The sequence below is a fragment of the Micrasema longulum genome, unplaced genomic scaffold (genome assembly GCF_059751315.1).
Source record: "Micrasema longulum isolate JH-2025_06_02 unplaced genomic scaffold, ASM5975131v1 h1tg002549l, whole genome shotgun sequence".
NCBI classification, from domain to species: domain Eukaryota; kingdom Metazoa; phylum Arthropoda; class Insecta; order Trichoptera; family Brachycentridae; genus Micrasema; species Micrasema longulum.
Window position 1 is genome coordinate 108,522 of NW_028279688.1, and position 15,810 is coordinate 124,331.

Genomic DNA, 15,810 nt, shown 5'->3' on the forward strand with positions numbered 1-15,810 from the left:
TCATCTCTGTTTTAATATGTAAATTAAAAGTAGGAAGATAAAAAGAAGGTAAAATAATACAATTAAAATTAAAGAATAGCCATTTATCAACAATATTTTGAGTTTGTCCAAATTTTTGTAGACAAGGACTGGATTTAATTCTTGGGGGAGCTGTTTATATTAACATATTACAACAGAGACGAAGAACATTTAAGAGCAGGTAAAATTGAAGTCTGGGCATCTACCGGGCTTATTGAGCTCTTTAACTTCACAAACATCAACAGATGAAGAATTGAAGGAAAATATATGTTCAAATATGTGCAGAATGGTGAGTGTGACACAGTGTGTAAAGTGGCCACTTAAACCAGTCATTGACGGGTCATAAGCCCTGTAGATGCCCACACATCTATATTACCTTCTCTTAAACGTTCTTCATCTCTGTTGTAATATGTTAATAGCCATTTACTTGAATGTATTTTAAATAAAGGAAAAAAAATATAATCACATATATAAATAGTGTGTGCTCATAAATGTAATCAAAACAAGATAAATAATAAAACACCGTAAATCGAAAATTTAAATTCAAATTTACAGAATAAAAAAATACAACAAAATTAAAAGCACCTATTAAAATTAAGATCTAAACAATGTAAATAAAATAAGAAAAAAATAAAAAATAAGTAGAATAACAAAATAATAAAAATGTTTTCAATGAGAGATAAAAATACCGAGTTAAAAATGTTTTACATAAATAATAAATCAACACTTTCGTAATAAAAAAAAATATATATATATTTCCTATGACATGTTTTCATGTCAAGTGGCAACATATTGAATATTTTTGGAACAATATAATCAAACGTATGTTGTCCATATTTATTTTTAAATTTTGGTACAATCGCTTAGGGAATTAATAGGACGAACAAATTACAGATGGTGAACATTTTAGAGAAGTAAATACGGAAACCTAGGCGTTTACAGGGCTTATGACCTGACATTGGCAGGTTTTGGTGGCCACTTTACGAGCTGTGTTTGAACATTTTAATTTTTTAAATATATATTCGGACCCCTGTATTTAGTAGCCTTACGTGTCATGTGCAAGGCTAAGGTACTCGGAAAAATCGTTTTTGCTTGTCTTGGAAATGGGAAGTTCGATCACTGATTTTGGTTTATTCCCTTTATGAGTCCGATCACCATTGTTGCAAAGTCCAAGAACAATGGCGCGTGATAACTACGTTTAACTACAGTGTGGATATCTGTTAAGGATATCCCATCTTTCCTGCACTCTGCTTCAAGTTTATGGCGTTGTAAACTGAAAATCGGGCACTGAAATAACAGGCGTTCGATACTCTGTGAAGAAATATCATCGAATGGACAACAGTCATCATTCCTTCATTTAAATCTGTATAGGTAACTTCTCAAAGCTCCGTGTCCGGTAAAAATTTGGGTCGTTTCGAAAGTACTTTGGTGATGATGACGGAAGTTTGCCGCATCAGCCAGCGTTGGGAAAAACATTTTTGAGAAGGGAATATGGAAGTTTGGGCGCTAAAAGGGCTTTTGACTTGTCATTGGCTGGTTTTATTTTATTTATTCATATTTTTTTCCATTATAAACAATGGTTAATACTCAAAATAATGTGCCCTCACTGGGGACCGGGGTTGCCCGTGCCGAGGACACTTAACAATATACTTATTTAATGAAATATTTTTACATTTGAGAATAAACAAAAAAGACTAACTTAATAAACAGAGATAATAAATGAAATGTTCAGACAGTTTTAAACACTACGTATTTATGTTAATAATTAATTTATGTGCATCCATAGTATTTATATTACAAAACGCACAATGAAAGAACAAAAACATAACATAAGCTATACACATGTGGAGCAGTTGATTCAATATTGGTTTAGGCGAATGAGACAATCCATTTTACTTCTACCCAGCTCCACTATCCATTTTTTTATAGCCTTTTAAATATTTTCTCGTTACTAATTGTTTTAATAAATAGTGGAAGTAGGTTATAGATTTAAGTGGCCACTTTACGCACTGTGTGACATTTACCATTCTGCCTATGTTTAATCATCCACATTTCCTCAACTCTTCCATCTGTTGACTTTTGTGAAAAAAAGTTCGAACGGTGAATGTTACATAGTGTGTAAAATGACCGTTTAAGCCAGCCAATGACAGGTCATAAGCCCTGTAAACGCCTAGACTTTCATATTCCCCTCTCAAAAATGTTTTCCCTCTCTGTTGCAACAAATTTAGATCTAAATGATTCCTTAGTGAGGAAATCCAGCCTGTCTGCAAACATTTGGACATTGTTCAAGTAGAAATATACTTAAATTCTTCACTCAAAACTTTGTTAAAATAATAAGACTAATATTTAGTAAATGGGGTCTAGAATTCCAACCGTCCATGCGCTCAGTAGCTGCAAGACTTGTTGTTATCTAACTTCTATTTTTTAAATTTGTTTTTTAGATTGTTTTATAAAATATCACTTAAACTTTAAACTTCATTGTCACATGAAATAAAAATAAAAATGCAAATAGGGGCTAGATTACCTTATGTCCACGCGCTCTGCAGCTGCAAGACGTGCTGTAATCTAGCTCCCATATATCAGAATTGTAATATATCATAATTGGAGACGAGGAACTAGAATCCCAATCGTCCATGCGCTCTGTAGCTGCAAGACGTGCTGGGATATTTATTTATTGTACAGCGCTCTTGAGGTGATTTTAAAAAAAATGGCGCTGTATAAATTATCCAAATATATATATCTATTAGAGGCGTAAACTCACCGCTTTTGAAATTCAGCAGGTGTGTGTGTAATTAGAACATCGAATGCGTGTTTTTTTTTAATGAACTCATCTGAAAATGGAGCTTCGCAAAGGTTTTGATACAAAAATGGACTCAAATCGCAACCAACGATTGGAAGCGCATAGATCCGGAGAGCCGACTTGCAAAACTTCCTTCTTAATCGAAGACATATTGTTCCGTGGCAGCGGGAAGGCTGAGAGGCCCCGGGACGGCGCAATGGGGCTTCGGCCCGTTGAGGCCAGGGTGGCTTCCCCCGGCAGGACGGGGTACTCGTGCTACGGGGTGGAGGGGCAGAGCCTGCGCCCCGCGATCGGGACCCACGAGGGCTACATCCAGTCTGCTATGAGCGCATTAGGCGTGTACCTCAACACTCCTCCTGGGCCCTACAAAACTGTGGAGACACCGTATTTTTTATCACAAGGTAACAACAGCCAATCTAATTGAAATATTTTGTATGTTCGTCTGTTATTTATTATTCGTCGGCTTGCCTGCTATTGGCTTGGACTTTTTCTTGGTACTTTTCTGCCATAATCCACGGAGGAAATACGAAAATGCGTGTTGTTGAAGAAAAGTCAGACCGCGTTTTACCCTGAGCCTTCTAAAATTATGACACTCAACTCATGCCCTACACGAATTAGTCATTCTTTAACCGCCAGCTGGGTTTCGACGTGACCTTGACATTTAATTCGAAACCAAAAGAAAAGAAAGAACTAAGATAGACCAGATATTTTCTTCAGGTAGTAATTATATTTTTTTTTTGTACAAGCTTTAATTTTATTTTGTTGTATTTTATTTCATTTGTAGCTGTATTTAGTATGAGAAACTGTGTTTACCATTGTTGTCATGGATTGTTTAAGTCCGTCAATAAGTAAATAATAATAAAATAACTATGTGTCGTAAAAGTGTGCAAAAACTGTCCGGATAAAAGGAAACAGACTTTTCATCGATACCCAGGTACCAAGGTACATGTTTATGAATGAATTCCAAAACTAAAAAATATTAATATTCAAATATTGAATTTAAATAGGTACTTAGGTACTTGTTTATGGTTGAATTCCAAAACATAAAATAATTAATTTTCAAATGTAGAATTCTTTACGCAAATTTGAAACTCAGCTCTCCTCACCAACATGTGTGCACTTTATTCATGAATGCTACTACTACTACTACTAACATCACACCATTTCAGGCAGGCAGTAGGCAGAGAGAATGGACCGCCACACACGTCTATCCTGGCATACAATCCTAGCCTCTTCCACATTCATACATCTTGTCATACATGCCCTTCGGTTCTGTCTGCTTTTGACATGACCAGACTTAAGATTTTGGTTTATCTGATCATGCCACGTCTTCCTCGGTCGTCCTCGTCTCACGTTGCCGTTCATTTCCGCCATATATACTTGTTTTACCATTCTTTCGTCGTCCATTCGTTCTACGCGACCAAACCATCTCAGAGACCCTTTCTTAATCTTATCAATTATACTTGACTCAGATTTACACTCTCGCCTAATTTCATCATTCGTAACCCTGTCATACATTGATTTCCCACACATTCGAGAGATCGCATTTAAACCGCGTTCACTCGGCTTTCATCCTTCCTCTGCCAGTTCCATGTTTCACTTCCATACATAAGTGTCGGGACTAAAACTCCGTTGTGCACTGCCAATTTAGCTTCGATTGACATATTTTTATTAGAAATTACTGTGCTTAGTGCTCCGTTCATTTTGTTGCCCGCATTCACTCTTCTTTCAACATCTTTTTCTACTCTTCCATCTCTTGACATTTTCAGAAATGTATTGAATGTCAATTAATAATATTTTAGTATTTACAAAAATCCAGTAAAAAGAAATAAATGAAAAAAAATTATAAGGAATGTAAGGAATTAATCTGATTGGGATAAACATTCAAAAACAAACCTTTTTAAACACAAAAAAACAACATTATTTTTTTTGTATATGCATTCGCGTCGAGTTTTTCGAACATCGAACCTTTTTTACAGATTTGTTTGAAAATTAAAATATCTACGAACACGCGCAGCGCAAAGATCTATATTTCGCTGTAAACCGCACGTAAAACGGTTAAGCGTAAAATATATATTTATTTATTTATTCACACTCTTTATCAAAATACAATTCCATGTTCACTTTGCCCAGCTAACAAGGGTACATACCCCGTTCCAAGCTAGGCAATTACATTTTAATATATTACAATAGTTAACAAATTAATATAGAGCACAGACAAACAAAATATAAACTTATTCGGATACACATTTTGATTCATATACATACAGACATACACATATATACACACACATATATACACATATATACACATGTACATACCCACACACGTACATACACCCATGCGCATACACATACATACATTCATAAAAACATAGACAATTTATTTATGCGAAACTCCATGGTTGTAAATATATAAATATATTTTTTTAAAATTATTCCTTATTTTTTATATTTTATTTTTGACATCCAGTAAGGTTCTCCAATCCGTGGCATGCATCAACTTTCCTGACTCCCTACGACCAATGTCATGAAAGAGCGAGGTCAACACCTTCCGTAACTTGACAACACTCTCGTCTTTCCACGATTCTGGCAAAAGGTTATGGACTTTTTTGCCTACGTAATAGTGTTGTCTCGATGCCAGAACAGTGTTGACCCAGTGTTATAAAGATACAGTTTACATACGTCGGCCTCGTGGTGAAATGGTCAGCGCGTTTGCCTACCATGCGAGAGGTCTCGGGTTTTATTCCCGACATGGTTATGTGAAATATTTATTCAAATGGGCGTTTTCACACCAAAATATTTTACACAATCCAATAACAAAAAACCTCCCCTTTTCATACCATTTATATGTCGATGTACATTCATTTCGAACCCGTTGACATTGTTAAAACACATAGAGTAATGTCACTTGCACTCGAGCATATCTTTTCATGGATAAAAAAACATGGACTTCTCATAAATCCAACAAAAACCCCAATTGTACTTGTTGGTAGTAAACAAATGTATTCAAAAGTGATTTTTTCCACACTTCCTCTTTTCAAAATAGATGGTACAGAAATTCCATGCATGACTCTGAAGTCAATCATGATCAGTGATCAAAACTTAGGTATTATCATTCATAAGCATTTAGGGTGGCACGATCAGGTTAACGAAGTTAGTTGTAAATTTTATAGCAGTTTGCACTCACTTAAAAGATTACAGAATTTCTAGCCAATTAATGTTAAGCAAACATTGGTCCAGAGCTTACTTCTTCCACTCCTTGACTATGCGAATGTATGTTGTCCAGATGCTAACTCTGAATTACTTGATGAGTTAGAACGATTGCAGAATATTTGTATTCGTTATATCTTTAATCTTCGCAAATCTGACCACATAACCGAGTATCGCACGCAACTACACTGGCTCAGTATTAGGCAAAGAAGAAACATTCACATTCTATGGCTTCTTCACAATCTTTTAAATAATCCCACTTCGCCTATTTATCTGAGAGAGCTCATCCTCTTTCACAACATGGACTATCTCTTCGTTCTACTAACGAGAGAACCCTTTTAATTTTAATACTCTGTCATGGCTCTATTCTTTTTCGTGGTACAACAAAAGGGTGTGATTGCGTGTATTTGTATGAGAGTAAGTGTAGAGGTGTGTTTGTGTGTATTTGGGAGGGAGTAAGTGTTCAGGTGTGCGTAAGCGTGAGTATCATTAAATAGCAAGCGGAAGCGTATCGCAGCCAGAAAGAATAAGTCATGTTAAATATATCAATAAATGAAAAAAAAAAGCATTATAGTTTGAGCAAGAACGATAGAGAAAAGAGTGTTGTGCATATTTAGTGCTACAGACGGGCACATGGAATAAATACTTATTTCTTGTCATGCAAAGCGGGAAATTAAGATTTATTTTAGAGAGTAGGTTAAAAGAGTCTACTTAATTATTAGTAAAAAATCCATTTTGTTCAGAAGATTGGCTTCGCGCTAGCGTTTTATTGTTTTTATAATCTAGGTATTTAAAAATTTACGTTGAACATTTTCAATCCTTTCAATGTTTGTTACGTATTGTGGGCTCCACACGACGGATGCAAACTCCAAGTTACTGCCTACAAAAGTGTCGTACAAAGATTTCAATGTATTTGTTTTTTTAAGCAATAAGTCCGCCAAAGTACTTATTGACGAAAATGTACGTATTACGATTATTATTTTTTAAATTACCCTTTCCATTGACGAAACAATCATTTATAAAAAGAGGGCCCATATGCGTGGCAGTCAAAATTTATAACAAGCTTTGCAAAAAAAAAAATGAAAAAAATGTATTAAAAAAATTTCAAGGGTGTTAAAATAAATGTTTACAGTGTGTCTTATAAATAAATGTTTACAAAGTATAAATAAATATTCGTAAGATGCAAATAAATAAATTAAAATGTATCAAATTAAAATAACGTAAGAAATAGACAACATAACTTATACTATTTTCTTATATTTTTATTTACTTAATTTTATTTTTCTTGATTGTTTGTATTTTGTGTTTTTTTTTGTAAGACTAAGAAATTGCTAGTGGCAATAAGTCCGCAATTTAACTGTGTGTAATTTTGTTTGATTTAAGAATCACCATGTTACCCCTACGGGGAAACGGCGTGATGGTGTGTTTGTTTGTAATGAGGAACTTCAGCCCTACGGGAAATTGGATACAAAAAATGTTTTCTTACGCGGGGTAAAAATTAGAGCATTAAATTGTAGTGCAAAGTTTCTTGAAAATGTACAGAAAAAATAATAAAAAATATTTTGATAAAAACGCACTACTTTAAATGACGTCACTGGTTCATGTGAATTAACCTATGATCTGAGAGCTATGGAAGATTTCCGGTCTGCTTGTCGCTTCTGGACCAATAGGAAGAACTGAATGGGAATAAGCGGAAATGAACCTCTGACGTCACACGCGGAGTTATTTCAGAAATGCAAAACTTTGAAAAATCGTAGCGCCGATAATTCGATATGTAAAAATTAAAAAAAAATTGACTTAGTTTAACAGTCTATTAACGAATAAAACATTTGAAAAAAACCACTGAACTTCCTCATTACCTAATAATTTAATTTGTAAGAATACTTATTTTTAAGTGTCCATAAGATATCAATGTCTTTTGTACTGCCTTCTTTTGTCTGATAATTATTGTCTTATTCTTTGCAAATACACATTTCTAAGTCATGTCGATGATTTCAGGTTTGCCATATCACGCTCTGTTCGGCCCATCAGATCTCTCCCTTTCTGCGCTAAAGCACTGCAGAAGACGGAAAGCGAGAACTGTATTTTCTGATCCGCAATTAACAGGTATTTCAAAAAGTCTTCATACTCTTTGTATTAATTATCGTTTTATTTAATTTATCGTTACAAATTCAGTTTTATCACATATTAAAAAAAAAACAATTTGTATTTATTAACATTTCACCATTCATATTCTGTAAATTAAAAACATCATTAACATATATAATAAATAATATAGGTCCAATTTCTGTTCCTTGAGGTATTCCAAAATCTGAACAGATTATTTTGTCCAACAATGTTTGAGAATGTCCAAATGCTTGCAGACTGGCTGGATTTCTTCCCTAGGGAGTTGTTTATATTAAAATTTATTTCAACAGAGAGGGAATACAATTTTGAGAAGGGTAAAGTGTGTAAAGTGGCCACTTAAACCCGCCAAACAGGTCATAAGCCCTGTAAATGTCTAGACTTCCATATTCCCTTCTCAAAAATGTTTTCCCTCTCTGTTGATATAAATTCAAGAGGATTATTTTGTTACTAAAAGTATCATAAGGTTATGATAAAGAGCATTTTGGAGAAATGAATAAAAAAATCTTGGCATCCACAGGGCTTATGACCTGTCATTGGCTGCTTTTAGTATGCGTAATGGAAGAAACATTCACATTCTATCACTTCTTCACTACATTTTAAATAATTCCACTTCACCTGTTTATCTGAGAGAGCTCTTCCAACCTTTTTCACAACACGGACTATCTCTTCGTTCTAGTAACGAGAGAACCCCTTTAATACCCTGTCATCGCTCTAATTTTCTTGCCTCCTCTTTCACAGTAATTGCCGCTTGATTGTGGAATAATCTATTTTGTAATGTTAGAGACGCCCCTTCTTTATTTACATTTAAGTCAAGATTGAAATGTCACTATCTTAATATTTAAATTGTTCTTTTATCCTTCTTCTGTCCTTCCCATCCCCTCTCTTCTCTCTTCATAGTAAAGTGTTAATTTTTTTTAAATATATTTTTATTTTGTTACTCTTTGTTTTTAATTTTTGTATAAAATTGTAAGATTCAATATGTCCATGTATTTATAATTTTCTCAGACTGAACGGTTTGGGTAGGTAGGAAGAAATCGCCTTAAGGAAATATGCCCGCCCTTATATTTATTTATTTATTATATATATACGGCCTAAGCCAATTACAACAGTTACATGAAGAAACAAAATGCAAGAAACTGAACAAAAAGAACATAAAACTATTTAGCAAAGACAAACAAGGGCAAAACAATAATTGTATACAATATATTCATAAAAACGAGCTAAACCATGCCAATCCAACTTCATCCCACACTGTTTAGTCGCGAAGAGATCTACGAAAAGCCGGAAGATCTATCCCAAAAAATTCAAAGTCGTGTGATGAATTGACTAATCTACACATTCTGGACATTGGGGCATAAAAACCAAAGTTGCTCTTAGAAGATTTTACAAATAGCAGCTTTTGACTTCTGGTGACACGGTTGGGAACATGAAAAGAAATTGATTGCAACAGAGATGGGACATCACTTAAAGCATTAAGTATTTTGAAAATGCATATAAGGTCCATCTCAGTTCTACGTCTTTCCAATGAAGACAGATTAAGAAATAGCTCTATTTCAAAATAAGAATAATTACCCCTTTGTAATCCGAGCAACCATGCCACTTTTTCTTAGTAAACGGTGTTGGACAGACTCGATATGGTCAATATGAGTCCTGTAGAATGGAGACCAAATAGGAGAAGCGTATTCTAATATGTATATGTATATAAAGTGTAAAATAAATAAATAATGCATATATTCAGCCCTTGTAGAATTTTTTTCTATATTAATTACACGAAAACGAGAAGTTTCACGGCCTGTGGGAAAAAAAGGCACGAATGACGTTTTAGCGGAAAACTTGCACGCAACGTTTATTAGAAGAGCAGTCGGCGGCGGCGGTCATAACGCGAGACGTCCAAATGGCGTTATGCCAACTGCGAGCCGTTTTGTATATGCTAATTTTCAAACCCGAGAATTATAAACGAAAACGTGTTTTTAATAAATATGTGTTGGATTTGTTCCGATGTTTTGGCTACCATTGCTGGAGCCATCTTCAGGTAAACTTTGAGTGTTTTGTGGAAAACAGTATGTAGAAAACAGTATGTTCTCCATCCCTGTTGTAATTTGTTTATCTTATGACTCCCGAGGGGGTGAAATCCAGTCTGTTGTCTACAAACATCTGGACAATCTCAAAAATTGTAATAAAACCAGCTAGTCCAAGAAGAAGTTTGAAAATTGAAAAATTGTTTTCAGGCGTTGCATAGTATGTGAAATAATTCAGTCAGATGAATCTCTTCACAGCAATGAAGGTTTCAGCTCTTTAACTTCACTTAAATCAACAAATGGAAGAATTGAAGAAATATGGATGTTCAAACATAGGTAAAACGGTGAATGTTACACAGTGTGTAAAGTGGCCACTTAAACCAGCCAATGACAGGTCACAAGCCCTGTAAATGCCAAGACTTCCATATTTCCTTATTTAAGGTGTTCTCCATCCCTGTTGTAATTTGTTAAAACAGTATGTGTTGAAATACTAGCAATTTGTCGGTATGTAGTGCTGGGAACCATGTTGAGTTTAATTTCAGCCCGTCGTCTTTGTTTATGTTATTTGGGTGTCTGTGTATTTCGTGCACTGTAATTACCGTTTTATGCAAAATTTTCGGTTCAAAGGCAAAAAAATTTCCGGTGTCTATAAAGTGTTCCGCTATTGCAGATTTGTAAGGGTGCCCAAGTTTACACGCTCTTTTGTATTCGTCAATCCTTTTCTTTGCTGTGCGTCCTGGTTGTCCTATGTACATTTTATCACGTCCTAGGTAACTTAGTTTATAAACAGCTTACTTATCTTTTGGATTTAATAGGTTTTCCTTCAGTTTACCCTGAATATGGCTCCTGCAATGGTAGCTGAAACGTCGGAACAAATCCAACACACACGGTATCACTCAAAAAAGAAACATATTGATATCAGTGATCGTGAAAACCTTCGCACACGCTTTGAATACATTGATAGTTATATCATTAGAATCTTAAAAATCCGCTTTAAATTTATGTTGTATTTTTGACGTTATTAGCGACTTGTGAAAATACTCTATCGACAAGTGCCGTGGCACAGTTGGTCAGACGGCCAAGTGTGAAACTGGCACAAAAGGTTCGATTCCTTTCTGTTGCAAAAACCAAATCCAAGAAGGAATTTTACTTAACTGATCTGGGTGATATGGTGTAATTTTCATAACATCCTTCCACGTCCTTTCCTTTCTACCCGCTGACAAGGTTATTCCTTTTAAAAAAAGGTATTTCAATAGGGTATTTTCACGTTTTTTTTTTATTTTCCAAAAAAAATAGAAAAAAAAATTATGATGGTAACTGTACAGTTTTTATTTTTTTATGTCCACGCGTTAATTTTTCAGAGCGGTTTAAAAACGTATACTTTGAATTGGCGCCAAAACGAACATTCGGATGCCGTATGGGCTTGTGACGTCACGCGTTACGAATTTGACTGACCGTTCAAACAAATTCATACGAATTTGTATAGCCTACGTGTTGTTTTTGTTGTAATCGGTTGTTTTACACTGTTTTAACTAATTAACGCGCATAAAATGTCTCTAGTTATAAGATGCAAGTACTGTTTAGTTCCGATGTGCGCAAACACTACGGTGAAGACGCCAAATAAAGCTTTTTTGGCCATTCCTAGTACCTAATGAAAAAATGCAGAAAAAATGGTTGAACGCATTTGAACGTTATGAAACGAGATGTTAAAAAAAACAAACCACTATTTTTTTTCCGTAGGTCTTGTTCAGTACAAAATACTATATTTTATGATGTAGACTGTAGACTATAAACATTTACTAACAGTACGTACTGAAATTAGCACTTATAAAGCTTGACAGGTACTACAATACCAAAATAGTTTATTCTTTGAACGTTATTGTTTATATTTGTATTATATTTATGTGCTTATGTTACTTAGTTTAATTTGTGGAACTGTTGGTTTTCTATATGAATAAAAAATAAAATTACTAAAAAATTGCTGTATGAAAACCTACCTTATTTATTTGTGAAATTTATTGCATTTATAAAATGGCAACTGACCTTGAGATGCTGGACAGTCTTCACACTTGCAGGAATCTATTATTTCCTATACATATAATAATACAACTATTTAAATGAATACATTCTGGCAGCAAACATTATAAATTTGCTTACTTTACGGCCTTTACATTTCTATACTCGGAACTTAAAAAGTTTGTATTGGATGAGAAAAAAATACCCATCATGATTATATCTATTTTGGGCAAGTTATCGGATTTTCCTTGTAAAAAACCAATTTCAGTCATAATGCTATGGATGTTTATAAATGAAAACAAAAAAAAAAACAAAGGAAAAGACGAAATTTAACTATAAAAAACAAATAAAAAGCCACAAGCCGCCCGCGTCGGAGTATCTCATTATAGGATTTGAGTGAACGTAGGATATATAAGTCACGCGTGACGTCATCAACCCTTTTGGCCAGTTACGGGCCGTTTTATTGCTATCAAACCTTAAATAGGAAATTATAAATAAAAACATTCGTTTCAGATTTTGAAAGTAATATGGTTCCAATCGTAAAAATATTCTTTAAATACTGAATACATTAAAAATCATATCCCCAGTTTATGAAAATACCCTACGAATACTTACTTACTTAGCGTGTCCAGTGTCTTATATCCTGCCACTCCAATATGCGGCGACAGATATCGCTTTGTCATTTGCCACAATTAGGTCCCCAGGAGTGCAGCCTTTTCCCATGAGCGGGCATGTCAATAGGTGGCTGTCGTCCTGTCCCCATCATCACTAGAGAGGTACCCCCAGCTTTAGAGATTTTTTTTACATCGGGTAACACCCCCCCTTAGTCTATTGAGGCGATTCATAGAGAGAATGGTAGGTGTTCACCTCCTTAGATATCCTCATTTGGATCCATCCACGGTCTCGCTCCAAGATCCTGTTGCCATAGTTCCTATCTCTGCTGTGAGGATGCAACATGGGAGGTGGCTTTGCAAAACACAAATTAAATGTGATCGCAATTTGCCTCATGGTTGGTTTTTTTTTACTTGTGGATCATAGGTTCGAGTATCGAGTTCAAGTTCGTATTTTCTAGCACAGATATTCACATTGATTATCAAAGGCATATTGTATCAACAAAACGTTTAGGCAAATTGTTGCAATCCAAATATTTTATTTTACGTGGTTTTTGCGTAACCCAAATTATTTAATTCCGAGAACACGAACGATGTTTGCTCAAAGACACTTTTAGTATATGGGTCCAAAAGTGTTCAATGTCTTGGGTAAACATATTAGGTTCTCCAAAACAAAGAATATCCACAGCTAGATTATATCAATGGGAAGAGACCACTGTATGAGATTGCTGGGGGAATACATTTATTTTAGCTCTGTTTTATGTCCATTGCTTTTCTGTTTTTACTATTTTAAAGTATTCAATATTTATTATTTTTCTGTTGTTTTTAATATTATTCTTTTCCTTAATCTCTCCTCCTTTCCTTTTTCCTCTTTCCTCTTTTTTCCTTTTTCCCATTGAGTAATAGTTTTGATTTAAGGTAATTTATAAACAAATACGTTTATTTCTATTTTTATATATTTTTAACTTTTTAATCTTTTTTTTGTTTCTATTGAATATGTTCTGTAACTTGAATTTTAAAAATAAAACTTTTATTTTATTGGTTGGTTGGAAGAAATTGCCATTTGGCAATAAGCCCGCCAATGTACAAATAACATTATGTACAAAAAGTTAAATAAATAAAATATTATCTTAACACGGGAGAAGCCTAAAAACCCGTAATTCGTCTATGAATATATGTCAAATGTTACTTAATTCGAAATTTAAAAAAAATATATGGATATCTTTTTGTAATGAAGGGGTTCTAGTGCGGTTCCCTGCGGAAATCCTTTAGTAAGGTATTTTTATTTTTGTTCCAGGACTGGAGAAAAGGTTCGAGTCTCAGCGGTACCTGTCAACCCCCGAGAGAGTGGAGCTTGCGGGAGCTCTTAGCCTGTCAGAGACGCAAGTCAAGACCTGGTTTCAGAATAGAAGGATGAAGCATAAGAAACAGTTGAGAAAGGCACAACACCAAGAGAAGAATAGAAATCGTCCAGGTAAGCCATCTTCATTTCATGTCCACTCCCTAGTTGGAGCATGGTTGTCGACAAAGAGCCTCCAGGCATCTCTGAAGGCTGCCAGCTGCTTTACATCCTCCCAAGTCGGATTCTTGTCGGCCTTGTGAAGTAGGCAAGCTTGGTTAAGTGGCGCAGTATATGGCCCAGTCAAACCACCGCTCACCCAAGATTCTTCTGAAACATCTATTCTCAAAACTCAATATAGCCCAGCCCTAGTGAGGTGCAACGATAAGCATTAAAAATAAACAAAAACTCGAATACAATGAGGAAGTTTATCATCATCATCATCATTCCCATCATCTTATGCTGCTGTGGGTGTGTGGCGTTTTGCTTACCTGTCGGGGTCTCTCTGTACACGCTGTGTGTAACTTTTATACTCACAGGCGTGTGCGTGAGGTAGGATTAGGCTATCTTCCTTTTTACCTGCATCCGTCCGCTCGGGGCCTCGCGTCCCTGCTGGAGCGTGCAATCGGTCCCGTCGGTACCTTATGACCTCTCGCTCAACACCCTACTACGTTCTTTTCAGAAGGTGGCGGGGAAAAGGATTCACATATATATTATCACACGAGAAATAAGAACGGTTTACTTACATGGATGACACTATTTATTTTATAAGAAACTGGCGTGTAATACAAGGATATTTTATTACACATTCAATAAAAATCTAACTTAATTCCAATTTTATATCTAACACGTGTTTTATAGAAGACTAATTTTATGTGAGGAAGCGCTGCAGTTGAATTTCGGACAAGGAGAGAAGAACGGGCCTTGAACTTCGCGCCTTTTATAGCCTTTGTTCTTGTCGCCCTCTACTTCCGGCTGGGTATCGAACAGCAGGCTGGTAACTTAACGAGCTGCGTTCGCTTGCGTGGTTTCGCTCCTCGGCAGGTCCTTGAGGATTGTTTATGACGGAGGCGCCACACTGCATAGGGCACTGCATTGGTACACCAATCGCAGCGTATCAGAAATTAAATTGTACTGATATTAAAAACATACTTTTAACTTACTTTAAAAATGATATTACAAAAAATAATTCAAGTTATGATGTTGCGCTTGGAATCCGCAGCCTATATTATGCAGGTTATGTGCAGTTCTGTATGTAGGCACATAACAAATGTACACTGTATGGTCAACTATGGTTGCATTATATATTATAATGTGCAACTGTGTGACCAATATTCAAAAGTAGATATATTTAAAACATTTAAGTTTGTAAGTGAAAATTCTTGATGGAAGTTCATTGTAATTTATTATATAAATAAAACACGAGTGATACTTTAATCCACAAATTTGGAATATCCAGGATATTGGATATTGGATACACTGGATATTCCAAAATTGTGGATTAAAGTATCACTCGTGTTTTATTTATATAATAAAAAAAAGTAGATATATTTTTAGTAATTTGTATTACATTTACATTTTTAGTAATATTATAAGTTTTGTATGATTAGTTATTTTATGTTATGTATAATTTTTATGTGACAACATTTACATCATCATCATTCCCAT

The 15,810-nt window shown here is 34.9% G+C and overlaps 1 protein-coding gene across 1 annotated transcript; it reads left to right on the plus strand.

Moving 5' to 3' along the window:
- Positions 1-2,855: 2,855 nt before the first annotated feature.
- Positions 2,856-14,277, plus strand: LOC148271978 (brain-specific homeobox protein-like; the record flags this gene model as incomplete). The annotated part of the gene is made up of 3 exons (XM_088240684.1): positions 2,856-3,219; positions 8,030-8,137; positions 14,101-14,277. Coding segments are annotated over exons 1-3 (649 nt in total), but the record flags the coding sequence as incomplete, so codon positions are not given.
- Between the last annotated feature and the right edge of the window lie 1,533 nt (positions 14,278-15,810).